The sequence below is a fragment of the Grampus griseus genome (assembly GCF_964374135.1).
Source record: "Grampus griseus genome assembly, chromosome: 13".
NCBI lineage: Eukaryota > Metazoa > Chordata > Mammalia > Artiodactyla > Delphinidae > Grampus > Grampus griseus.
This window is the reverse complement of record NC_139007.1, coordinates 80,407,685-80,435,611: the sequence shown is the minus strand read 5'-3', so window position 1 is coordinate 80,435,611 and position 27,927 is coordinate 80,407,685. Positions and strand designations below refer to the sequence as shown.

The following is a 27,927-nucleotide window of genomic DNA, read 5'->3' as shown; positions in this document are numbered from 1 at the left end:
ATGTGCTCCACGTGTCAGAATAACATGCTCATGAAAAGTGAAGGATACAGCATGGACCCAAGGAAACTTCTTTGTGTTCATACATAGAAACGCTTCCAAAATTTAGGGTTAATGTTACTTTGAAAAATGCCACTGCTGGCCTTTATCGCTACTGGCTTCTTAAACTGTCTTTAAATCTTCTTTTAGTGGTAATTCCCAAGTTGAAAGTCCAAAGGCCATTTTGAATACAGACCAGATTCTGGTGTTCTCTGGAAGACAGATGTACTCCATTTGCCGTCTCGTTCACCCTGTGAGATGCGGACTGCAAATTCATACATGGTGTCTGGAATCAGGTCCTCTATCAGCACTCGTCTGTTGGAGACCTGCTTGTAATCCCACCTTGCGGACTCCCCCTTTTCTCGGTAGCGCACAGTGTACTGTCTGTAAGAAAATGCAAGGCAACAGCACACCCCTCTGACCAATTCTCTGCACCTGAACACTGGATTCCTTGACGTTTTCCCTTCCCCACAAGTGATGACTTTTGGAGGTAAGTAGAGAAATCAAAGAGGAGAAAATTCTAAACTTTTGACTTTGTTATTGGCTCAAAGGATCTACTTAAGTTCCAGGAAGATGTGTCTAAAATAGCCCAGAGGAGATGGACCTTATTGTCCTTTCAACACCAAAATGTCTTATTGTTCAAAAGGTCAAGCAGCGATTAAAAGGAAGGGATAGAAGGGAGACTGTTTTTCTGAGGCAAGGGCCTTATTAGGGGGGTGTGTGTGTGTGTGTGTGTACGTTGTGTGGAAGAGGCGATATTAAGAACCAGAACCGGCCCGAAGTACCTTGGCTCTCCAGAAAAGAAAGACAAGAAGACTCATTTCATGCCAAAGCAGGCATGTTTTCTATAAGGAAAGGCACCATGTGGTTTTGAGTAGACTTATTACCATGAGATGGAACAAAAATGTGTAACAGAGCAGGAGAGAGGCGCTTATGAAAGGAACTCTGCTGTGCGATTATCAGGCAGAGAAGTACGGTGTGACCCAACATGGTCATACTGGGCAAGCCCCGACCTAAGACATCCTCAACACTTGACATTTAAGAGTTGCAAATGCCATTTACTGGACTGCTTTTCCAAGAAGTTTTCTTTGTGGCCACTTTACAGTAGAAAGCATTTGATGCATTAAAAGTGTGCTGTTCATTACGATATTTAATTAGTTAGGATAAGACTTCAGTTGCAGACACAGCACACCAATTCGCAATAAAAGTTCTGTTAGAAAACTCAAGCCCTTTTGTTTCCATCAAGATGTTGGAAATCAAAGTCCAGTGGTAATCAGGAACACTTCATGTTGGGGGAGGCCCTATGGCTTGGGAGAGAATCACTATGCATTTTCTGAGGTCTTTGACAAGAAGCAGATGTCTTTTTTTACTAGCAGACAGTGACAGAAGCTCTATCTAGTACAAATAATATATCTAATATATATCTAATGTATACTACATATATAATATATATCATATATATATATATATATATATATACACACACACACACACACACACTCAGCATTATATTCCATTCATCTTCTAAAGTATAATCACTTTTCCTGGTTGCAAATAGGTTCAAAAGTTAATACATAGTGACTAGACCAAATCTTTGGCTCTCTGTTGGCTATGTACACTACTTAGTCATTTAACACACAAAATTTTTGTGACTCTATTAATCTACCACTAACTAGAAATGGCATTCACCAGTGGCCTTTTTAGCACAAAAATTGTTTTAACCTTATGGTTTTTCCTCCATCGCTATTGCAAATGAATGTAAAAACCAGAATAGCATAAGATCGTGGCTTAGGACAAAATACGTGCACTTTGTTACACACAGAGGAGCTGGACAGGAAGCAGTGCAGTGTCTAAAGAAGAACCACTGTGTGCAAGGCATCAGGCAAACGTCCACCACTCTACATGGGACCCTTCCTGCTGCCACTCTTCCTGGATAACAGGAAGATGGTAAGACTCTTCCCAAGGTGGACCCACGTCCCCTGTGCGTGAACAGAACATTCATGAGACAAAGCAAAACACAACTGGGGGCAAAGAAAGAAACAGAATCTAGGAAAATTCCAAACACAAGTTAAGACTTTGAACAGATGAGAGGTGAGGTCCTACTGTGTGTCTTACACAAATCTGATTTGTGGGCAAATCACACACTCGAGATTAGCTAGACTGTCATGCAACAGTCTACCCGTCAGCTACAAAAGAGGTCAGCGTTCACATACGTCCAAAAATACAATCGTTCAAATAAATACACGTCTCTTCAGGGCCGGAAAAACCATGTCTCTCATATAGAAAATAACGACAAAGAAAGAAGGAAAGGTACCTTGATGTGACAACTTTCTTCTGTTTTTCCAAAACAGGATCCACCCAGGCTACCAGCACAGATTGGGACGATATTACCCGGACATTGATGTCTTCAGGTACATCCAGTTCATCCTCTTCTGCAATGACAGTTGTGCACATGGAAAGGCTGTCCCCAACAGTAGGCTCTGCCCCGAGTCCCTCTGGTCCCCAGAGTTTATTTTTTTAATTGCTTATGCTTGAGGTAGATAAAACGAAATGAATAGAAAGTCAAGCAATTATTTGACTGGTCAATGCAGAAAACCCAAAATCCCCACTCTTCCTCTTCTTAAACACATTCTAAGCTGCCTAACCCAATCGACATAAGAACAGTAGCACAAAAAGAGGTGCTTTGCCCTTGGTCAGAGATACTCCAAATCACTCAGCGTTTTCTCAATATACACCATGAGTTTCTGGGAAATAATGCAATTTTTACAGGAGGCAAAAGTTTAGGGGAAGAAAGGGTCAATTCAGAGCATTTCCTGGGCAATCATGGCATGAAATAAAAATTCTAGCTCAACGATTGCACAAGTCATATTGAGTCCAAGGTCCTTACAATTTAGAATCTGTGATTCCAAGGCAGATTAAAAGTAATATTCAGACAGAAAAGAGAATTCAGTTTGCCAGTTTCCAATGGAATACAGTAACGTCACAAAGTTTATAGTTTTTGTTCAATCTGTAACACCGAGACTCACAAGATGTCTTCAGTTTTGCTTTTAGTCTCTTGGAATTTTTGGGGGGTTTTGTCTGTTTTGTGTTTTTCTTTTCATCTTTCAGGGATCATGTTTCAAAAGGATGTGGCTTTCACTACAAGTAGGGGAAGGTGGAAATATGGAGGGACTTCTTCTAGAGCAGCAATTAAAGAATTTAAAAAGTGAAACAACATACATGTGGGATTTTTCTTATACAACGTACCATTCTAATAATTATCAGTATAAAAGTATAATATATAGATATATGCTATATTATATAATTCAAATAAATTGTGAATTCATGAAAATCATTACGCTGTAGGTTCCCTCTTTAAATTAAGGCACGTGAATCAGAAAAGGTATATTTAATTTGTTACTATATGATTGATATAAAAAATATCTGCTGAATGGATGTGGAAAAAAGTATCCCTTAGTAAGTAACCAATGATCAGGCTACCAGCAAGACACTATTACAATTTTTCTCACTCTTCTCAATGCTACTTTTAGGCAATTTTAGCTGAACTAAAGTTTGAGTGCGTCTCTTGCACGCTGCCCCTCCACACCTCCTCGTCCTTCTCTCCCTCTGTTCCCAGTCTCTCACCAAGGGCAGCTTATGCATGAGCAGACTGTGCCTGTTAAACGGAGTAAAGGCTCGGCACTCCTATCATGACAGATCCGAAGCCATTCAAATACACACAGAGATAGACTTCATCACAAGAACACTCTGGCCTCTGAGTAGAAAAGAAACACACATGCTTCCAAAATGTGACCAAGTCTGCCCTGCTGTTTCCTTTTATACTCAACAAAAGCCATGTGCATTGTCGCTCAGCCAGCATCATTCAGAAACAAACAAGCCCTAGACCATGGCTTGACCAGACGCGTCCTTGGAGACATACCTGAAATCTTCCGCTTTGTTAGGGCAGCCCTGTAGACCGGCTGACTCTGCCCCCGGGAGTTCAGGGACTGCAGTGAGACCACGTACACTGACTCGGAGGCTGTGGACCAACAAGCAAGAGATGAGGTTCTGCAGCTGGTTTTCTGGAAAGCACACCCCTGCTCGTCTGTGTTCCTCTCCTCTTACCTTCTCATCTCTCTTGGGCATTCCTACTTATTCAGGAAAACTACAGGTGAGACCAAGAACTGTAAGGAACTAAACTCAAAAAGAACACGATTTATGTCAGGAAATGTGGAAGGGATTTTTACCTATAATTCCTGGAAAATGGGTTTCTAGCTCATTAGCATCAAAGAAAGAAGAACAATGTTTAAAAAAGAAATGAACGGAATATTTACCCACACAATTCCCTAAATTTTTTTACCTCCAAATATAGAGGAGGGAATGACTGTTTTTATTTGTCATCAAAAAGAAGGGAGAGAGACAAGAAGAGCCAGTGCACCAGGCTTGCAGCCCGGATGGGATGCTGTGCCCTTCGAACTAAAATCCTCAGAACGGGGTCTCTGAAGATTAGCTAAGGGCAAATGGAAGAGTAAATTCATCCTTTATTTCTGGATTGTTCTTTCAGTTAGTTCACCTCCACCCCACCCCCCAAATTGTGCATTGGGCCCACTAATGTCCAACTTACCCGAAACTTGAAAACTTTATTTGGAAACAAATTACAATAATGAACTAAAACTTACAACTCTCAAATGCTATGGAATCATGGAGTCTGAGACCCCAGTGAAACCTTGGCTAGCTTCCAATTTGACCTTCTTAGTTTACAAATAAGGACATAAAGCCATAAACATGGATTGATTTGCCCAAGGTCACACCCCTAAAAGGACTAATAATCTTCCCTAAATCTAGTTGCTAATGCCCAACTCCAGGTTCTAGCGACCTAGTTTCCTGTAGCAGCCTTGATCAATTCAAGAATAAAAATGAGGCAACCTGACATACTTCTAACGCACATTAACAAGGCGGCACTGAGACCCTAAAGGAAACTTCTAACACTGGTGTCCTGCCTGCAGGAATTGCAAACTTCCATATGGCAGTGGGAAAATAAACCTGTCGTTTTTACAAACAGCACGTCAAGTTAAACATAAAAGGAGACTCGTGCTCAGAAACACTCACACTGAGAGCCCTGTTTATGTAAACGTCTGAAGTCTAATCACATTTCAAGGGAAGGGGCAATACTGGACAACCTGCTCCCTCCCGTGTGTGTGTGTGTGTGTGTGTGTGTGAATACACACGCACATAGGGCAGGTGAAACTCATACTGTCACATGAATTTTTAGACTGAGGCTCTCACATCTTATTCTGTCAGAGAATTTTGAAATATATGTTTTACAAAAGGGAAGAATCAAGTTTGTAACACTTGAATTCATAGAACATCCAACTAAACTTCTCAACATTGGAGTCCTTTCAGGTCTGTTCATTTCTTGCTGCTACTGGCAAGTACACCAAATGTCAACAAAGAAAACACTCTGCCATTCAACCTCACAATCCGGGAACATGTACAAATAACTAAATGTGAAAAGCAGTGGCTTATCTTTTATCAGGAACCACCAAGAAAAGAATAATTTCCCACAATTGACTTTTTTACATATCTGCGATGCACCTCTTCAAGTTCTTGGATTTGCTGAACGCCCAGGTTCTTGATTTGCTGTGCTCTCCAAGTCAGCTTGGCCCGAGATGATCTCAAAGGAGCAGTCTACACTGCAGTAAACTGTAACAATGGTTTCACACGTACTGGGTCTAGTCTCTGTGCCGCGTTAAGCATTGCACATCAATTCTTCATTTAGTGCCGACAAAGCCCCACGAGGAAGCTACTCTCATTGTCTCCTTTTCACAGATGAGGAACCAGCTCAGTGGGGTGAACTGACCCCAGGGTCATGGCCTAAATGCAGGACTGGTCTCACTCCCAGCTCTGTGTGGCTCCAAACCCCAGGCTCTTACTAATGCAGGTGAGGAAGGGGCAGGGCCCAGGGCTCACCGGGCACTGACTCCGGGCCTGAGAAAGCACCTGACAGCTGGGTATGCACCAGTCCGTCTCTTTTTCACAGAAATATAATAAAAACACAGTGATATAAAAGCACACGTCTTTCTGTGCTCCTGACTATTGAATAAAGGGTAGAAATAAAATCTCCAAAATGACTGCAGCATCACCAGCCCAGGGACCACAGGACCCCAAGCCCCAACCCTCCCTGTCAGAGCCACCGTTTTCCCTCACTTCCCAACCTCGGCGTAATGTGGCAGAAACTACTTCTGAAGGTCCGTGGAAACGTTCTGAAGGACTCCAAATGTACACCTGCTCATTCTTCGTTACTGTCCGGCTCCCACCTCACCTGGGCTGGCTACCTCCTCTCCCTCTGTATTCCCATGCCCCCAGGGACTCCTTTGACCACAGGATTCAACCCTGGTGCCCTCCCTCCCCCCGCAAAAGGCCCCGAGCTTCTTGCCTCCGGTGCCTGCTTTTCCCTCTCCAGCTGCTTTCACAACAGTGAGCACTAAGCACTCTGGGTACCGTCGGCCCTTGTGAGGGACCGCCGGGCAGCTGGTACCCAGCATGGTGCCTGACATGGAAGATGCCCAGGAGGACGTGTTTAATGAATGACTCCAAGGACCGCAGGCCCAGCACTTTTCTCCAAGTTTCCTTAACGTTTGGCCATTCCTTGCAGTACCACACGTTCAATGGCATCTCGGTCATCAATGGAATTAAAATCCTATGCGGGATAAAATAAGGAGACAGGCATCCCCTAACGTAGCGGGCCACGCCGACATCCACAGGAATTCTTCACATCATTCCATCCTCCTGGCCAGGATGGAGCAAGTGTCCAGTGAGACCTCCTCCTCGAGGTGACCACTTAGATCGTTCACAATGGCAAGTCCAATGCTTTTTTTTTTTTTTTCCCCAACGCTTTTTATTTGTTGAAAATTCCTAAGCTAGCAGGTGGTATTGGAAGCCTCAGAGTCCTGAGCTGTCAGTTCAGGCCAGGATCAGGGCCCACCACTGACCTCAGTTCCAACATTTGCTCAAGTTCAGGAAGCAAAACAAACAAACAAACAAAAATCCTTCTGCTACACTCAGGCGAGCCAGGGGTTCACTACTGAGAAAACAAAGTTAACAGAACCAGTCAGATGAAAAATTTGTTGACACCAAAGGACATTTTAATGTGTGGTGTCTATGAAAGATGCAGCACAATGAAAACTTTCCACTTACAAAATGCTCTCTCTACAGTATCAGAAATGCAAAACTAGTGACTACTTATCTGCTGATATCCTGGGTAGAATTTGGCCTGAATCACCAAAACAGAGCCACTTAACCTGCACAGTACAACCACTCAAGGCAAGGGGTAGGCCCAGGAATGAATGAATGAATGAATGAAGAGCCCCCAGATTATTCTGTGGCTCCAGGTGTGGAGCCTCTAGCTCTGGGTCTCACTGCTAATCCTGCAGCCAGGCTTCACGAAGCATGCACAGCTCGGGTTTCTCCATTCGCTCCCACGATCCCTCTTGTTTTTGTGCGGCTTTGAAGCAGACAGGTAGCTAGTCTCTTCGGGCTGGAAAAAGTCTGGAGTCTACTTTGAGGCTTCAATGCCATGCCTGGCTCACCGCTGCCTGTGCCACCACGTGGAGACCCCGTAAAGCCCACAGAACGCCAGGCTGACCCTGTGCCATGAGCACCCAACAGACTTTTCCAACAGTGGGTGTGTGAGCAGAGCAGTGAAGGTAACTTCCGAGAATCTTCCAGGGAGCGAGTCCAGCCTGGCTTCCGCTCGGTGTCTCCACCAGCTCAAATCTGCCCAGGTCAGTCTCTAGCCCCTCACTGCGTAGGCTGGGAGCCAAGCCACGCCTGATGACCGCGTCGTGAAGAGACCCTCGTTCCCACTGGAGCCTTGGGAAGGCCCAATAAATCACACCCTCTTCCTTGCCTGAGCACTGATCTAATTAGAAAGTGAACAAGAATAAGCAGTGGAGGCCACAATATCTATGGCTCGTACAAACTAAGCTGGAGAACACGGGGCAGGTGTACGTTCTAACACCAAAGCCCAGAGTCAGACAGACCTTGCTGCCCCAGGAGCCCGGGCCCTCCACGACTCGGGCACAGAGGGGCAGAACAGAACGTGTACTCTGCAGCCTGGCTTCCCCCAGAGGAGGCGATAGGGAGGGGCTGAGCCACGCTTGCCCAGCGCCTCCTGCGAAACTCATCACGTAGGTAAGGGGGCATGAGGGAAGGGAGAAAAGCAGAAGTGTTGCACGAGTGTTGCAGTGTCTCCACCCCCAAGGAAGCGCCAGGCGTGAGGGATCGTTGCTGCGCCCCTGGGAGCGTGGGCCGGGTCCACTGTCCAGGCCTATCAAGGAGCAAGGCCAGCAGAGATCAGGCCTGGAACCAAGCAACCAAGCACATAACCTCTCCCGGTCCCAGCCTCCACGGCCTGTGCTCTGATGCTTCCTTCACCCGATGAGGGTTTGCAAAGAGGAAGGAGGGCGGGCTGGGTCCGCAGGCTCCATCAGCTGCCACCACATTTCATCTCGATGGGATGCGAGGTCCAGTAGCCCAGGATCTAAGATGCAGCTTAGAGAGCAAAACGATGAGAGCAGAGCCGAGATGGGAAAGCATTAGCCCCGCCCCCTCACATCCAGAAAAATGACCCAGTGCAACTGGGTCAGGAAGCCGCTGAAGGGCACTTGTTGGGCAGCCTTGTCCCACCACTAACAGAAGGTGGAAAGAATGGAGGCATGGACGGAGGATAGAACAGAGAACGAGGTTTTGAATAACTGTAATACCTGGAAAACGAACGTTACAACTGAAATACGACGTTCTGTCACGAACAGGCTTCAAAATCTTGAAATGACAGCCAACGTCATTAAAACGTCGAATGGCAATGAACATGAAACTCACCTAGCTTTTTAATTTCGTGTGTTCGCTCATCCCTCGTCAGTGGAACATAATTCATCTTCCGGCCACTTTCTCCGTAGCCCAGAAGGAAGCCCCGTGATCTGCGTGGACTCTTAGCTCCAGACAGGTGAGGCGCCTTCCACGCCACGGACAGCTGGTCGTTGGAGGAGCGGACTCGGACCCGCAAGGGCTTGTTGGGCACGTCCTTTTCTTAAAGAGGACATGACACAGAGACCATTAAACAGCAAACCCTGGTGCTCACCATCAAGGATGGAAAGCGTATCCAAAGACTGACCACCACAATTAGCAGTTGGGCTTAAAACATCCATTTTTGGTTACCAGTTCTAGTAAGAACATCCTTCCCCCAAGGGCATCAACACTCCGTGTCCACGTTCCTCCCCACACTGCACACGGAGAGATCTCAAGGACTTAAAGTGAAAACATACTGTGTGTGAGACTGCCAGCCAGAAATCTTGGATGTTTTACAATGTTCCTTTTCATCTATTTCCTCTTGCCCCCTTAAAGCCAAAACTATATATCTTCTATTAAAGCAAAAGGTCAGCGTGAAATATAGCAAACACTTTCATGCTATTTTTAACTGTCCTCCTGGAAGCTTTTCCACTATACAGTTGAAAAAAAAATGGGCTTTTCTTGTCTTTATGGTGAATCACTAAGAACTAAATACCGCTCTCTGGTCTTGATCTTAATTTCTCTTACATGTCCAAGTCTTGCCCCTTCAGACAAACCCAGCTGCTATTCCCCATGTCTGTTGTTGCCTTCCTGCTAAATGAATCCATTTAGAGAACTCTTCTTACTAAACTGAAAATCTCAAGAACCGCTCTAGGGACTTCCCTGGTGGCTCAGTGGTTAAGACTCCGTGCTCCCAATGCAGGGGGCCCGGGTTTGACCCCTGGTCAGGGGACTATATTCCATAGGCATGCCGCAAGTGAGACTCAGCACAATCAAATTAAAAAAAAAAAAAAAAAAGAATCTCTCTCATTGTTAACATTCTCAAGGCAAAGCATTCCAGTGGCCAATACTTAGTGTTCAACGTTTTGTTTTTACATCAATTTAGAGCTGATAAGCTTGGGAACAAGGGCTGTGGACCATGTGACAACTACACTGCCTGGTTCTGACAGTGGGCCACATTCTAGCCCTTTCTGGGGATCCAGTTACCTAATGAGTTTCCGTATATCAACGCCGCCATCAGTTCTGACTAATTTTATTAAACTGGCAAATTCCCACCTAAGCTAACATTTCAACACTAAAACAAAATACAAAAACAAATGTCATGAGTTACTGAGTTTCAATAGCACAGTAAACAGCCATTGGAGATGGTTATTCCGAAAACCCAGACACCTGGCTCCAATGTCTTGAATCGAACCAAAAGGAATATCCTTTTGAATATTAGCTGGCGCTATCTAGTCAGTCACTGGGCACCGCCATTCCTAAAGGCTACTGAGAGAATACCGTATAACGGTTCAACAAATATTTTCCCCAGTTCACAAAGTAGAGATTACTGAGATTTTTTTTGTTTTTAATCCAATAATGTAGTCAATGAACTAACTATACAAAACTTGGTCTTGCACCCTGGTGATGTGAGTGTAACCACTTTCGCTGGGGTTATACTACAATTTCAGTGTTATTCCAAGTTCAGGGGTGGGCTCTCCATTTCAAGGTCTAGCCTCTATAAAGATTAGGGACCTCCAAGCAACCACAGAAATGACAAATATGCTTATCGCTCTAATTCAAAAGAAAATAATTTGCCCAAAGCGTTCAGTACCAACAGTCCAAGTCATTAATGCCACGGCATTGATGAACCGAATGAGTTCCTGTATTAATCCTATGAGTTGATTACTCTTATGCGTTCCTAGTGGGAATCTCTTGTTACATACTCATAACAACGTGACATCCAGTGTTTCTAGAAAGGTACAGGCTGGCGAATCTTGTTAAGTGTTGTGGGTGACTGTGGACATGGATTTTCTCCATCAGCATGTGTCACTGCTGAACAGACTTTGTGTGGGGCGAGGGTAAGAATAGTTTTTTAAACATAAATAGGGAAAATATCTTGTAAAAACCATTTGTGGAAAGCAAAATCTGGAAAAGGAGGAGCATGTTTAGTCTCAATGAAGCTTTGGTTTGGTTTTTGAAGTTAGCACATTTTTGGAGGGCATTCCTCAGAACAAAATACACAACCGAGTTTAACTTTTCAGGGATGGAGTTTGTGTCATTTTCAGATTTATGCAAAGTTATGAAATAAACTTGACATGAGCCATAAGCAGGGGGCTAGAGGTCGAGAGAAGAAATTTTAAAGGAAGCAAAAAACCTTGCTTCATTCTCTTTACATCTTCTAAGTCATGTTTTACTCCGTGCGCCCCCAATACAAACTATCACCACCCACAAAACTGAAGCCCCTCTCACGAGTGATGCCACGGCCCCTCCGAGGTGAACCCCTCGCGGCTGGTGTTTGGTTCCAGAGTGTCCAGCTTTGGGCAGGGGTCAGGGCTATGTTTTTTAAAAAGTCTATAAGGTGAAAACGATCTCTGCCAACAACATACGATGCTTACTTTACTTTTAAGAAAAGCTCATACCTCCTCGAGGGAACCTCAGTGACGCGGGGGTGAGAAATGACTCCTGTTCAGGCTGCCACAGGCCATTGGCTCTGCTCGCTTTCCCAGTGGGACTGGCAGCTTCCCCCCAACCCACCTGGCTACCACAGCCTATCTCCCCAGCGGCAGCAGTAAACGTGGTGGGTGTCCACGCTGCTGTCACCGACTTGACCGGCCTCAGGGCTGCCCTCCACAGCTCCTGTGCTAAAGCCCCGTGGGACACAACCACGATCCCGTCCTTTGCGTTAGGCAGCACATCAGCGTGGGACTTCCGGGATGATCTCCAGCAAAATGGGCAAAGCTACCGAAAACACACGCATGGGTCTCGCAGGAGTCAGCTGAAAAATAAATTACTGACCAGAGATGGCATTCCCCGCTCTGCGGCTCTGCCCCTGTCCTGGGACCCTTCCAGCCTCCCATTTTACGGTGGAACCAGCATCCTTGGAGAGCGCACTTTTACGGGGGGACCTTGGGGAGCGTTGTAGGGCTGGGCTCCAGGACAAACAGCCCCTGACACTCAATAGCAAAATTCTGAACAAACAGTAATAAGGAAAAAGACCACTGGAATGCCCCCAAATGACAGGGTCCCTGAGGAGGAGAAAGGCGTGTTTCCAGGAACAAGGAGCTCGGTCCCAGACGGCACAGGTTTTTGCCTGAGGCCCTGACCCATGCCAGGCCCACTGAACGTCGGCCATGCCACCCCCTCAGACTGTGCAGGCTTTCCCCCAGGCTCCGGCCTGCTGTCTAACCCTCCACTCCAGGGTTCGAGGACGAGGCGAGGCCTGCCGAGCAAGCTCTGGGAACAGGGCTGAGGCTACAGTACAACCAGCCACACTGACTACCCGCTACACAACCTCCCAGTTTGTCACGAGCTCTTGCGTGGCTCACTTTAATTGTCCTTCCAACATTTCCCAGGTGAGTAGGATCGATGTCATAATCCCCACAAGAAAACTGAGGTTCGAGAGGTGAAGTAACAGACCCAAGGCCACACGGCTAAGTGCCAAGCAGCGACCTGAATTCAGCCACTGAGGCCAAGTTCCCTTCTTGTCCACCTACGCCCCCTCCATTCATGCTCTCCCCTTACCCACGAGCCATCCCACCAAACACCCAACCTCTTCTGCTAATGAATGTGGGACAAGGGTTCTGAGCTGGACAGGCCCCTTCTGAGTGAGAGCATAATGCCTTGCACAGTAGGCATTACACGTGCGTGTATGCGTTTTTTTTTGATGGATCAGACAGTAGACTCAGCAGGTAGCTAAGGAACCAGACAAGGCCCCTCCCCCAAGACTGTCCCAGACAACTGCCCCCAGACTGCGCAGAGGCCGCTGACTCTGGAAACCAGAGTGAGGTGACAATGTCATCCCTCAACACACAGCCCTCCATCCTTCAAATCTCTGAGTTTAGAAAAGCCAACCACAATTTTTTTCAAGTACTTTCAAATTTTCCTTCCTTTAAAATTCTGGTGATACATACTTTCAACAGCTTTTATAGATCTTTTATAGATCATCTGGGAGTCCTCTTTTAAGCTGATGCGCACATGAAGAAAAACTATTCATATGGTTCAAATTCACTTGCAAGGAGATTATCTGTTTTCTCTAAACCGTATGTGATAGCCTCACAGAAGCCTTCTGAAATTTTTCTAATAAATCCCTGTAAATCTTTTATCTTGAAAACAGGAAGTCACAATTGCCCAGAGTAGTCAAGTTCACATCCACTAGTGCCGAGTGTATTTTAAACTTGGCAGGACAGACTCCGTCCATCACTCTGGGTACCACATAACCAGGTAGATCCTGGAACCACAGAACGGGTCGATCACAGAAGACCTACAGTGATTACACACCGTACACTAGGCAGGTCAGCTGGGTGAAACAATTGCCGTGTAGATTATGATAAGTATCCAAAAGCCAGGCACAATTAGGACGTCTCTCCCAGGACTTCCACGGTGGCGCAGTGGTTAAGAATCCGCCTGCCAATGCAGGGGACACAGGTTCTAGCCCTGGTCCGGGAAGATCCCACATCCCGCGGAGCAACTAAGCCCATGCGCCACACCTACTGAGCCTGTGCTCTACAGCCCGCGAGCCGCAACTACTGAGTCCACACGCCACAACTTCTGAGGCCTGTGCACCTAGAGCCCATGCTCCGCAACAAAAGAAGCCACAGTAATGAGAAGCCCGCGCACCGCAACGAAGAGTAGCCCCCGCTCACCACAACCAGAGAAAGGCCGCGCGCAGCAACGAAGACCCAACACAGCCATAAATAAATGTATGTATAAAAATAAATAAATAGAAGAATGTCTCTCCCGATTTGTATCGCCAGCTATGCAAACTGGCAAGAATTCTGAAATTGGAGGGAATTAAAATCTGTTTTATCACAAAGAAAAAAATCCAAAATTCAACATGACGCTTTGCCCGTTTACAATTCGAGCCTTCGTTAAACGTGTCGTTTCTCAATTGGGCTTCCACAGGCTCAGAAGTAGGGGTCTGAATCTGAGTGTACCTCTCACTGCCTGTGTGATTTTGAGAATCCTCCCCGAACCTCAATTTCCCCCTCTGTAAACTAGTGTCCAGCACACTGGGTTTTGTAATCGAGTCCACGTAAAGCATTTCACATCGTACTGGCATCTATCAAGCACACAGTGCCTGTTGTGTTTGTGGTCGCGATAAAAATGAAATCGCCCATTTATCAGATTCAGTGGATGGGTGGGTGGCTCCTTCCGGAAAGTGAGCTGTGGGTGTATCACAAAGCCTTTCGTGATGCCTGACACACAGTGGGCACTAAAAAAATGGGTTCCAAAGAACCAGACGTGAGCAAAAGAGACGGACTTACTGCCAAAGCCTCTAAAATATGAGGCTGTCTCCATCCAGGTGACTTTTTTGCACCATAAATAGAAAGCACTGTTCATTGCCCTCATCAGCATCTCAGTTACCAATCACTCTGAGCAGATGCCTCCTCTTCGTTGGCATAAAAGTACACGGCCACCGCTGTCTGGGACCGCTTTCCCCAGCCTGGTCTCAGCTAGCAGGACATTCTCGTTTTCCAGGAGAATGTGAGGGATCACTCAGTCTAGAGCTTCGCAGAGTAAGTGGTCTGTCCCACTTACGGACCAACCTGACTCCCACTGTGCTGACCTCCAAGCTTTGAGAAGATGGCCCTTATCTTCATGCCGGGGTGCCCACTGGCCTTCCACTTGCCCAGCCTCTGCCCCAGGCAGCCTCCCCGGCCTCCCCAAGCAGCAGACCTCAAGGCCACCAGAGACACTGGTCGGAGGGTGGGCAGGATTCCGGCCGCGAGGCGCCGTCCTCAGGCTGCATTGTGCATCAGAACACCTGAGGGCTTGTGAAAACACCCCCCCCCCACGTCTATCTGTCTGGGTGAGATTCCAGAGCTTGTATGTGCTTTTGATGAATAAGCATGATTAGGAAGTGGAGAGGGGGCAGGAGAGGGGGAGGGAAGATGCGTTAGAGGGGGTGACATGAGCTGTCTCAGCCGGAGGAGAGAGACACGTGCTTTGCTGCCCTCAATGTGAGTCTGGGTCCCCTGCCCCCCCCCCCCGACACGGGGGCGGGTCAGCAACACCTCACAGCCTCTGTCTGCCAAGGGCTCCTTCTTCCTGGCTGAATTCTGACATAATCCTCCTGCAACACCTCTGATGAGTCCCAAAGCTCTGCAGGACCTCAGTACATTGAACGACGTACCGACTTGTTGTCTATTCGGACAGGCCCAGCTGTTTAACAAGGAGAAAGGAAATCTCGTGGCTTCATTTTGGAATAGCGTCTGTCAGAGCATCACCAACCTTCCTAATCTATCGGATCCCTACGACGTAAGTCATTTGACAAGCACCCTCACAATAACCCAATAAACACCCCACTGACAGACAATAAAAGCGAGGTTCAGGAAGATTAAGGGAGAATCTTGAAGCCGGGCAGCAAGAGGCACTAAGCTGGCATCGGAGCCCAGGTCTGTCGGAGTTGTTGCCCTGGTTCCCTGCACTGTTATTCCGAAACTCATGGCGGCTGCAGGGCTGGCGTCGTCAGCAGCACGCTGTGGCATAAGCGTGGCGCCCGTCCGGGACGAGGGCCCCCTTGGTGCTTCTCAGACACCTCTGGTGAAGGACGGGTCTGCAGAGGCAGGCATCACCACCTAAGACTTTCATGCCGTGGGTACCCCTGCTTCAGAAGATGCCAGCCAAGCTCCTTCCCAAGGGCCTGGCTGCTCTTCAGGGAAGTTGGGTCCATCTGTTCCGTCAGGATCCACTCATCACACTAGTCCCCTTACATTCATCTGTGTTTCCGTCTCCGAGGAGCGACCATCTGACGAAAAGCCAAGTACTTGGTCAGCTACCCCAGTGGCCTGGCTGCCTGACTCATCCCGGGAGGCACTGTGGACACCAAGGGGAGAATGCGTGTGACAGGCACGCATCTCAGCGTCCTTCAGAGACACCAGAGCAGCACCCCTAAACCATCGTCTGGAGTCAGTCCATCGCTGCTGCTTTTTGAGGGGTTGGGAGAAGAGAGAAGGTCTTGAAAGAAAAAAAAAAAAACCAAAAAACCTTGATCTCCCCCGAGCTGATCAATGTCAATTACGAATCATGTTAAGGATTGGGGAAGCCTTTTATAAAGCATTTAAAACTAACTTTCAATACAGACAAACCCAAGTGCCCTCGGTTTAAGATTTCTGCCGCCCCCCGTCCAGGTTTCACAGAGACTCCTCTTTCCTGCTTCCTAGGACCACGCGGGGACAGCCAGGCTGTCCCCAGATGAGGAAGCCACAGGGAATCCTACTCAACATCGGGTATAGAAAGGGACGGTGCAGTTAGAGGCCAACCCCACAGGCCAGTGGGGTCCACAAAATCCAGCAGGACTGTCTCAGAAACAAAGCAAATGCTTCAGCCAACCCGGGACCGCTCCACTCCAACCATGTTGTTTTTTTCGGCTGTTTGTTTCACAAAAGTGCTGGCTCACTTTACCACTGAACAGAGCTCCTCAGATGCTTCACCAAGGTTTATGTAACAGCAGAGAAAATGAGCTCAACCCCCAGAAGCCTGGAGCGTGGCAATTCAGCCCCAATCTCGGTTTTATCCCAAAATTGCATTTGAATTTTATAGACTACTCTATAATATTTTGGTGTCTGTTTTAAAGTCAAAAATAACATTTTAAATAACCGGCCATCAAGAAACCACTAGCCGTCGGATCTGCGTCGTTTACCTCATGCCTTCCTGGACTCCTGGCAGTGTCACGTTCTCCCGAGTTCTGAGAACCCAGTTTGAGAAGCCCCAAGAATGACCAGTACGTCAGCAGCTTCAGGATGTCATCCAAAAATGCCAATCAGTGGCTGACTCTGACCCCAGTGGTGCTATGAATATCAGTGAAAATTACACCATCAATGTCACCGCACAGGACTGAGGCTGCAAAGGCCAGGTCGCCCCACGATGGCAGCCAGCAGGACATTAACGACACAGGCAAACTCTGCACAAGTTGGCGACGAAGCCGTGCTCTACGACCAGAACAAGAAATCAGCAGTCCTATAACTGTTTGCATGGACACATCCCTCAGTCTTACAGATCATAAGCCCTTTGAGGGGCGTCTCTCCCTACGTTAAACCAATAATTTTTCTCCACCACCACGAAGGCAGAGCTAAGGTCTCTGTGTCCTACTCAGGGCAGTGGCTCAACTACAAGCCTGGAACAGTGACACAGTTGCCGACGTGCTCAGCCACCTGCCTGGGCCCAGCTCACTCACTCCCCATCCCTGGCCCAGCCTCACCTGACTCAGGGTGGAAGGAAGGACGGGGACCTCCTGCAGGTGACCCGCTGCAAAGCTTCCTCCACGAGGGATGTGAAAACACATCATTAGAAGCATCTGCTGGGCCCATCTGGTGGTGCTTCAGTTCTCAGCCACACTTCCTGAGGACTCAAGAGGGCCACAGAAAGCAAAGGAGGCAATCGTCCTCTCCTGAGCTCCTTAACGGCTGAAATGTGGACATCTAGCATTTCCTCACCTCACAGAGGACACAGAGCCTGCTGGTCAATGTAAGCTAAGAGGCAGGGGTGTTAAAAATTCTAAGAAAAATTATTCAAAGCTTTTTTCTGGTTTGGTTTGTTTTAGTCTAAAGCTCTTCTGCATTTGTTTCATTTGGGAGTAGGATACTCAGCAATGCAGTTGTTTCCTGGGTGTGAAAGACCTTTTTCCTATTCATTATTTCAATTTTTAGCACTCTCCAACATGCAAATGAAAGATCCCGTTACAATATATGAATAGGTTGACAACTGAGATAAGAAAGTGCTTTCCTTCAGGACTGACAGCTTCCTTTGCAGGGAGCCTGTATGAGAAGCTGCAACCCTCTTCAGTGATGTCACTGCCCCTCCCACCCTCTTTTTCACTCAGACGTCGAAAGAAAAGCCGGTGACAGATACGCAGTCAGAAAGTGGCATCCAGCCCCCAAGACGCTGGCCTTATCGGGCCGGTAGGTTTATTAACTACTGCAGGTTCCTCTAAGACTTGACGGCAAGGACGGCCGACATTCCATTCAAGGCCACACACGTGGGGACAGTGGGGACAGTTCATCTCCCCAGCTGTCCACAGCCCCTGCCCCACCCACTCGAAGCAGCCACTCACGAGCCTCTGAAATACGCGCCCGTCCATGGGGGGAAGGGCCTCGCTCACAGTCGCTCGTTTCCTAACAGTTCACTGAAGGGAAAATCTGTGCACAGATATTGACACTCATCAGTGTAGACATGGAGATGAAACACCGCAAAATGTGGGTTTCAGCCCTGCTGTCCTGGAAGGCTGCTCACCACTGCTGCCTCTTCCGGGCAGCTGGCCGGCGCTGAGTCCTTCCCATGGCATTCTTGTTTGGGCTGAGACTTCCGAGTTCCCACCCAAGAACGTCTGGTTAAATGACGTTCAACAGCTCTGCACACAAGCCTCTACTGCCTACTTTTTATGATTAAAGAACAACCTCTAAGGCTGGTGAAGTCTAACCATTCTGATGTGAGAGGCGGCTTTGAAACAGGCCCTCACATAGAGGCCTGAGCCCCAGGATGAACGTGGAGAGAGGTAACCCCGCAGCAGGTGGATCTGACTGTGTCTTCACAGAGCAGCCAGCCCTGAGGAACTCCAACCTCCAAATGCATTCAACGCCATCCTTCCCCCAGGCCCCGCCAAGAAACGGGGGCGGGGGGGGGGCAAAGAACTAGGATCTCTGACTAATGACAGCACCGCAAAGTGACGGCAAAGTGGCCTGCCCGGGGCCAGCCCCAGAGCCAGCAGCTAAACGGGACGGGGGTGCCCGACCTCCTGACACACTGCACGTCCTCCAGAGCACAGGTATGGAGAAGACGCAGCCTCCAAATTCACTTCACTCGACAAACATGTCTTGAGCACATACTGTGCGCTTGGCCCAGGCTCTGGAGATACAAAGATGAGTAAATCATTTTGCCCTGCCCCAGAAGAGCTCACCACCCAGACCAGGAACCACAAACCAGGTCTGCCCTGTGCATTGCACACTTAAAAAAACACTAATAATTGCATGAGAGAGCTACTGAAAATATAATGTCACAGACAGTATTAATTCCCTGTGGGCCAAAGAATTGTTAAATTGAAACCAGTGCGTGCAAAGAGGACAGTTTTTGATTCATAATTAAAAAGTTTGAACTGGGCTACACTTAAAGCTCAAGTCTAACGCTCAGCAGCCCCGGGATCTGGCTCCAGGATTATCTGACGACTGCCCAGGGCGGCAGTGCTGTCTGTGGTTCGCCTATTGCTGCACCACCCAGGCTACTCTCTCCCAGAGTCATACACACACACATCAGTATAAGTGAGTTACCACGACCGTCTCCTTGGCTCACTTGGCAGAACGCCTGCCATTTGCAGCCAGAGAAGGGGAGGGCGCCACTTCCAGCGTATCACTGGAGACAGTTCTTTATCCTGGGCACCCTTGTGCATTCAGTCACCACCCCAACACCCAGAAACTATAATTCAGTGTTTCTTCCTTGGCTAATACGCTTCCTGGATTTGCTGACCTAAGACACTCCAAGTAGGGTGGAGACTAAGGGAAACAGCCATTTCTCAGGAATGCTTCCCAACTGCTTGCAGAGCTTAGGATCACTCATTCAAAGTGCCTTAGTGTCATTAATTCATGACATTTCAAAGCTGAAAGGAACCCTAGAACCTTAGAAGGAAGCTTAGAACCTGAGAAGCTTCTTAGAACAGAGCCTGGAGCCTTCCTGGGGAGCCCCATCATTGTATGTCTGAGGGGCTCAGAAGGTCAGCTCTCACTGTTGGCTGAGCCTGAGTCTGGGCTGCAACAGTGCAGTGGAGACGATTACGGTTTGATGGGTTAATTATGCTCTAAGTTAAGAGATTAGGGAAGGAGCCCATCTCAAGACAATGGGTTAGAATTTTCAAATTCCACATCAGTCACATCTATATAAACAAACTAGCAAGAAAATGCACCTGGAGATGGGTGCTCATTTTGATGAACTACTGATAGAAAAGACCAAAACGCATGCTCGGGGCATGCCCTCCTGATATGTCCACAGACATTTCCTATGAAAGGAGTGCCAGGGAAGAAAGGGAAGAGGCCAAGCTTTGGTTTTCGGGGTTTCATAGTTTCACTGTTTCAGCGTCAAATAATTTGACACCTGTTCCAATCAGCTTTTGAGCCAGCTCCTATGGGGGAGGGGAGGCTCCAAAGTTGAATCCGACCCCAGAACAGCCCTCGGGTCTAACCACGCTTGCAAAGAAGCTTTCCGTGTCTCAAGTCAGCCTGAAAGAGAACAGCAAACTTTCCTCAGAGCCAGGAGGAGGGAAGGGAGCCGTGAAGGCTTAGAAGTCAAGAGGGGGAAGACAAGAGATGTCACCCTGATGACCTTTACTTCCCAGGGAGGCAGGAAACAAGGTTACTTGCTAGAAGTGATAGGAAGGCAGGTGGGGTAAGGAGCCTGAAGAAAGTGGCCAAATTTTCGACTAGCCACTGTGAGAGAAAGAAAGGAAACTGAGTAAGGACAAATCATTGCCGAGCAGAGCCGAGGGCCCAGATGAAGTTAGAAAACCAGCTATAAGAAGCTGTCACAATGCATACCAGCTTAGCTCTTTATTTCTCCCACAAGGCTCAGCAGTTAGCACGCAGGAGGGAAAACCAGAGAGCTGGGGGGAGGGGGTGTCTGGCATATGGCCATGCTGACACGAGTGCGGCTGAAATGCTGGGGACCCAGATAAACTAAGCAAGAAAGGAGCCAGGAGACGGCTTCTGGACTCTGGAAAGGGGAAGGGTCTACAGACCCAAAGCCTGATTGGATCTGAGACAAGCTTCTGACCTGAGGGCACTGAAGCAGTGAGATGATGGGGAATTTCATGACTCTAGATGGTGGAGGGCAGCAACTTCTTCTTCAGTGACAGGAGTGAGACTATCAAAGGGACCATTGTCACGGAGGTGGATGCAGTCCAGGACATAGGTGTGGCAAGGCGCACAATAAGCTAAGTGCCCTCAAGCTATCTGGATTCAGGGAGCAACCTGGGGATCAGGGGGTGACTGTGATGAGGAAAGTAATGGCTGGACCACAGGTATCATGCCAGTGTTGGTTGGAAATGGCCTAAGAGAATTGTGAACTCTGTGCTGAACTTGACTCTGAGCTATAATTTAACTGTAAAGAAAAAAAAAAAAAAGGTAAGCTTCATGAACTAAGTATAATGTAAAGAAAATATGAGGCATCAATATGACTTCTATTTTATGTCTAGTTTGGGCACCATAGCTTAAGGAAAGCACAAAGGACTAGGTTGTTAGAAAACCATAACATTATTAAAAATACATGTGATCCTGAGAGCTAAAATTTCCCAGCTGAAGAGCTAGTGAGAGCAGATGAATTGTCCTCTGAGGCCCCGGGCTGGCTGGAAGCAGAGGTGGACCGTGGTCCTCATCCTGGACCGTGGTCCTCATTCTGACTCCCAGTGCCTGGTTCTGCACAGAGCAGATTACCCAGATCCCGTCACAGGAAAAAAGCTAAAACAACTTCAGAAAAGTCTGCAGGAAAACTAAATAATAGGATTCCAATAAGTGAAGGGACTTGCAGCATCTCTTCCCTGGGACAAAGCAAAGGCAGGTGGGTTTACAACTCAACAGGAGAGATTTCACATTTACATACTAAGAACACTTTCTAACAAAAAGATATGCGATGAGCTACCCGAAGAGGAAGTCTAAACTTCTGCCCTAGAGTTGCAGTTTTGCTTGGTCCTATCATTTTCTGAGTCCTGAGAGTGTCCACATTTGCTTGAGTGACCATCTGAGAACCACTCAGGTCCAGCCCACCTCCAGGACTCCCTGCACGCTTTTCCTCCCCTCTTGTGGCTTCTCAGACAGTCCTCATAGGCTCTCAGCCATCTTACTGGCACCCCCCAGGCTCCGCCACCCTGCTTGTCCTATTTCACAGCGCTGCTGGTTTTTCAAAGAATTTATGATTATGCTACGGGCTAAATTTTGTGTCTCCCCACCCCCCAAATTTTTATGTTTAAGACCTAAACCCTAGTTACCTCAGAATGTGACTGTGTTTGGAGACTGGGCCTATTAAGAAGTGATCAAGTTAAAATGAGGTTATTACTCAGGTGGCCCTGATCCCATCTGACTGGTGTCCTTAGAAGGAGCAAAAATTTGGACAAAGATACCCAGGATGCATGCCCACAGAGGGAAGATAAGCCAAAGAGAGACAAATCCGCTGACATGTGAGGAGAAATCAAATCTGCTGACACCTTGATCTTGGACTTCCAGACTCTAGAACTGTGAGAAGATAAATATCTATCGTTTAAGGTAACCAGTCAGCGATATTTTGTTATGGCATCCCTACCAAACTCATACAGGTTGTATGCGTTACTTTTTGCTTATAGGTTTACTGTCTTTCTTTCCCACTAGAACGCAGTCTTCGTTAAAGCCATTAAGGCCCTTGTCTATCTTATTCACTGTGGCGTCTTTTGCACCCAGAACTCTGCCTGGAAAGCCGCAGGCCCTGAATGAATGAATTAAATAATTAAAGTCCTGTTTTTAAGTAAAGACCATGAGGTGAAGATAGATTCCAGCCAGCAAAGGAGGCCTTCTGAAATCTGAACTGAAACCACTGTTTCCAGCAGAATAAAAGAACGGATTTTCCTCTGGTTTCAAATAAACACCGGAAGAACGTGAGGTATTACTGATCAAAGCACTAGAGCCAAGCCCTGGGGCCTCACACCAGGTGCAGATGCTAATGTCTGCGTTTCTAGGACAAATCCCTTTGCATGAAGATACCTGGAATTCAGAATAGTACTTCTTTTGTTTAACAGGATTATCATATATTAACAATTTCCTCAGAAAAATAGCATAGCATATTTCCCAGGCCATATTAAAAAAGGTACAGATGCATGTTGATCCCTTATTGATAATTTCCCATAAATTATTTTTTTTTTCATTAACAATGAAATGTAATTCTTTTCTGGAGCACTGTAACCAAGTCTATGCATTCTGTATATGCATTTTTTTTAAGTTCTGCTTTGTATCATATACTGCAAAAGGTTTTGGCTAGCAATTTCTTCCAGCATCTTTATTAACATAATGTATGGCAAATACAGTGTTATGTATTATAGCAGAGCGTTCTTTGGCAACTAGGGCCTACAGAGGCTCCTGCAGAGACAGGTTAAAGGATCTCACAGTCCATAAAACCAAGAGTGAGCTGGGGCATGATTGTCTGTGGTTCCCAGTTCCCAGGGTTTCTGTCACATGTGCTTACTCAGAAAGGACACACACACCCACTCTCACACACACACCTGTTTCTATTAAAGAAGGCATAAGAAATTAACTACTTAAGAAAAAGTAAGGAAATTACTTGTTCTAAAACTGCCATTCAGAAAACTCTATCAGGAAGATGATAAAAATAAAATGGTTATTTAAAATACAAAGTATAAAATTCAAATACAAGGCACAGTACATCTGTCAGTAAAAGGTTTATGTGTGCCTGTGAATGTTTACACGTGTATCTTTAGGGGAAGACAACCTCTGAAATAAACATCCTTTCCTATTTTGCACATTTTCTAGGTGTACTACTACCTTCTTGACTCCTGTACTGTCAATGTCTTCCAAGGTTTGATCCTTGGCTTCTACTCTTGTCTCTCCTAATTCTCACCCACTCATCACTCTCCCTGCTTTAGTTCTCCCTCTACAGCTTGACTCCTAAACCCATACCTACCTCTTGCTTCTCTCTTCCAATTTTCAGGCCCTCATCTCCAATCACCTATAAGACATCGCCACTACATCCCCTCACATCCAACGTATTTAAACAAGAACATATCACCTTTCCTAGAAATCCAGTTTCCTTTTCTGGTTGCTTTGTTCTTCCACTCTCCTTTTGTCTAAAGTGGACTTTGAAAACTGCCTACACCCATCAAATCTGACCTGAGAAGCAGATTAGGGTCATTGGTTTCCACATACTCACCTTCCTCTCAACAACAATACCAGATCGATGTATTTAAAAACACTGTTCCTTGCCACACTGCCTTTGGGATATCACCCAACCACACTCTGAAATAACTGCTTTCATTTTGCATTATCGTTTAACCAGGAATCAAATATATTCATGAAGCACACAGGAAATGTCAACACGTCTCCCAACAAGTAAAACAATATGGCCAGACAACATCAACATCCAAATGATAAAACACACATATATACAAATATGGAGCTGAGATGGAAGGCAGGTTATCTAACATATCACAAGATAGCCCATGGATAAGAAAAGAGAGAGAGCCTTGATGTAGCAATGTCAGCCAATCAAGGCCACTGTTTGGTGGGCCCCATTCATTTCTGCATCCACAGGTAGAAGAGGCGCAAATATCCTCATCGGGCCAGGACTGCCATCTCAACCACCATATTTGCCTGTTAACAGCACAACAGCATCCCCCGATGCAGACGAAGACATGCCCCACACCAGAACACGAAAGAGCAGTGAGGAGTGCAGACTGCAGACTGGCTGCGGTCTGGTCCATCCGGTGCAGAGCAGATCGACCAAAACCGTGCGGCATGTGTGTTAGTTTAGCGATGGGGACCGGATGAAGGTTTGTGAGCACATGTGTGTGTGACAGAAGCACGGCCCTCTTTTGAGATGGTGCTTCGGTGAAGACATGAACCGAATGAGCAAATAGTACCTGTGACGGTTTCATTAAATGGTCCTGGACCCTTAATGGGAAAACCATCAATCTTGATCCATTCACCTCCTAAATTAGGAAAATGTAACTTGATCGTTAGAAAGGAGGACTGTTGTCTTGCCCACATTTCAGTGCATCCCTAAACGCATATTTCAATGGTCTCTTCAACAATCTTCCAAAGGATCTGCTCAGGCCATACGAGTGACTAGGCCCCTAACCTGTATGGACAACGCACATTTTTGGTCTTTTATACATAGTTTACTCTAATGAGTACTCCGAAATTTAAGACAATACGCTAATAACCTACATCAAAATTATTTTAAAAGAAGGGATAAATCTCTCCTAGTTTTCAATCTTTCAGCTTGCCATACAAGTCTAAAAATTTCTTGTTTGGGAACTCTTTAATGATTCTAGATTTGTATTGACCTGATGAAGCAAAGAATCTCCCAATCTAAGTCACAAAAATACAGCCTCCAATTCTAGATAAGACTTACCAGGCAGGCTTTCAGCTCTGTAAACTGGACGGCTCACTCCACTGTTGTTTTCTGCAGTAACCAGCACAAAGTACACTACCCCCGGCTCTGAAACATATGGTTTATATCAAGCCACCGTTTCAAATCTCCAAGAATGACAATTTAAGTCACCGTCTTCCTTATACCAGTTATAACCAAATATAAAAATCTGAATTAAGTGACCAGTCTAACTATAGCTTTCTCTCTTCTCTTTAATCAAAATCACTGACATTCATCCCAGGCAACTGAAGCACATCTGACCAAAAGAACACAAAATTTATTTAATACAAAGTACATGACATGTGTAATAAACCTGGATGCATGAACAGTCAACAAGAAAAGCTTTTGCGTTTTTTTAATGTGAAATCAATGTAGGAAACAGGCATGCACTGTCCACTAGATAACTGGTTTAACCCACAGTGTTAGTAACTACGAAGAATATTTCCCAATGGAAACTCCAAATGGCCACCTCCAAAAAATAGTGAGAAAATTTCAGTGTAACTCATAAAATTTAGTGCATGGGAAATCTTCATGGGAAATCTTTATTTATGCAATAAATAAAGCTGCATGGAATGTTCCTCTTTTCATAATAAAATATTTCCCTTCCTATGTGTACATGCTGTCTTTGACTATTTCAACAAAAATCTAGAAAAACGTTTCCTGGGATCTTGGATATGCTAAGCGTGAAACAATTGGGCTTCATTTTTTGACGTGCATCTACAGGTCAAGGACACACAGCGAAGGTCTCTTTGGCTGAGACCCTGAAGTTGCTGGGATGCAAAAGGAAAACTAGACACCGTGTTACAAATTGAGGGTACCCTGAACTTGCGGCTTCGAAAAGCAAAACTCCAGTAGTGCTGGTTTTCCTCCAAATGACTTATTATCTTAGAAAGGTAAGTGAAGGTGCCGATTCCCTGAAGAGGTGAGAGCTTGTGGCACTTGAGGGCACGCAGGGTCGGAGAGGTAGGAGCTCCGTCACAGGCAACAACGTTCACTGCATCGCTCAAAGTGAGGAGCGTTCCTTTCACAAAACTTCAGTTCGCAAGCCAGAGGCCCAGCGGCAGCTACACATCTGGGACCCCTGCTATGCTCAAGACTGGTCCGCCTTCTGTCTGACCACGGCAGGGCCCGGTGGCATTGAGGGCTTGGCACGACCTGCCGGACTAACTGGGAAATGCTCTAGGTTCAGACAAAAAGCAAAACCAGGTTTCGCCAGGCACTTTCTCTCTTCGCTCTGAGCTTATTCGTATTTCAAAGAAATGTCATCAGCGTGTCTCTGATTCTGTTCGGTTCACTCATCAGAAAGATGCTGGGGAGACACTCTCAGTCTGCAGTGAGTTCTAGGGCTTTCTTTCTGCATGTTTTTCTTCTCTGCAGCAACCCTAACAAGGGTTGAGCGAGCACATGTGACGCTGCTCGTGCCTTTGGTGGGATAGAAGCTCCATTTAACCTCACAGTAGGACCCTGTGGGGCCCTAGTGACGTGGAGGAGATTCAGCTCCGGTGAAACGTACGTTTCGCTGGAACCGTGAAGACGGGAATCTGTCCCTCTTTGTCTCTCCTCCGTGCACTTTCTGCTCTGCTACCCAGAAAGTTTAATATCACAGTGCAGGAGGTAGAGAAGGAGTAAGTGTACTGGATGGTGACCAGGAAACTAAGAAGCCACGAGCTGGTTTTGATCCACTGAAGGAAGGCAGCAGAATGCTAACGTGGCCGGAGGGGAACCTGGTTGTCACAGGTGCTGAATTCTGTTACTTCCTATGATCCATCTTAAGGTTGGACCATGAGATGACTGTAGAATAAACAGGGTTCCAGGCCAGTGGGACCAAAAAAGCAGAAGATAGAGGATCCACTGGAGGCAGCTCAAAGCCTACGTTCAAAACCACCTACACCTGCCCTTATAAGAGAATATGTTTAGGCAAAAGGCTAAATACGCCAAACTTCCAGAACCAAATCTAATGGTGAGAAATGTTGTATCTTCGAACCACGTGTGGCAAAGCATGACACGTCACACACCGCTACAGGGACACATTGCTTGCGTAATCCCTGATTATAACACGGTTTGTAAGTTAGAAGCCTCAAGATCAGGCTACAGACTTGCCCAGTTGTCAAGTTCCTAGAAGATAAAAAAGGGTCGATGTATTTTCCAAAAGCACATCCAGAAACTAAAAATTGTTCCCTACATCAATGTGGAGAGAGATCCAGGAGTACTGGACTTCAAATGCAGGTTGGGGAAGCCCATGGGCAAGATGAAGGCTGTTGCTTAACAGCCGCTTGACCTTGGCTGTCCATCCCCGAGGAACCACTGGGTACCATTTTTGTCCCACAAATAGTCACCCTGAGAATGGAAGGAGAATGTAGGTGTACAGTTAGTTCTGACCAGTAACAAGACCAGAGTGTCACTTACCCACATCCTCAATAAGGAAGGAGTGTGTCTCCGCATTCACCTTGATGTATTTAAGACTTTTCAGTGACTTCCCATAGGCAATGTTGTAATGCTCCACGGGTCTACTGGTAGCATCTTTGGGTGGGTCCCACGTGACTTTCAGGCCCATTTTAGTGGACAGCAGTTTCACATGCCTTGGCTTCAGTGGATGGTCAGCTATGCAAACAGCGCAACTATCAACTCACGGGAAGGGCAGATTGGGAAAACGAATTTTTTCCAATGTTCTCTGACATGGTTAGCGAAAGAGGAAATGACTCTCGATCTGTCTGATCCTGAAGACTTTAAGTACCATCACATTTGGACATCATT

The 27,927-nt window shown here is 46.6% G+C and overlaps 1 protein-coding gene across 1 annotated transcript in view; it reads right to left on the bottom strand.

Moving 5' to 3' along the window:
* Positions 1-27,927, bottom strand: part of FNDC1 (fibronectin type III domain containing 1) — a gene marked incomplete at its 5' end in the record, with an annotated part of 97,088 nt that overhangs the window by 43,042 nt on the left and 26,119 nt on the right. Inside the window, 7 exons of the mRNA XM_082669391.1 lie at positions 233-420; positions 2,351-2,468; positions 3,956-4,054; positions 8,896-9,102; positions 24,662-24,730; positions 25,156-25,242; positions 27,580-27,774. Of these exons, the coding sequence (XP_082525517.1) occupies positions 233-420; positions 2,351-2,468; positions 3,956-4,054; positions 8,896-9,102; positions 24,662-24,730; positions 25,156-25,242; positions 27,580-27,774 (963 nt within the window). The remainder of the gene's footprint in view (positions 1-232; positions 421-2,350; positions 2,469-3,955; positions 4,055-8,895; positions 9,103-24,661; positions 24,731-25,155; positions 25,243-27,579; positions 27,775-27,927) is intronic.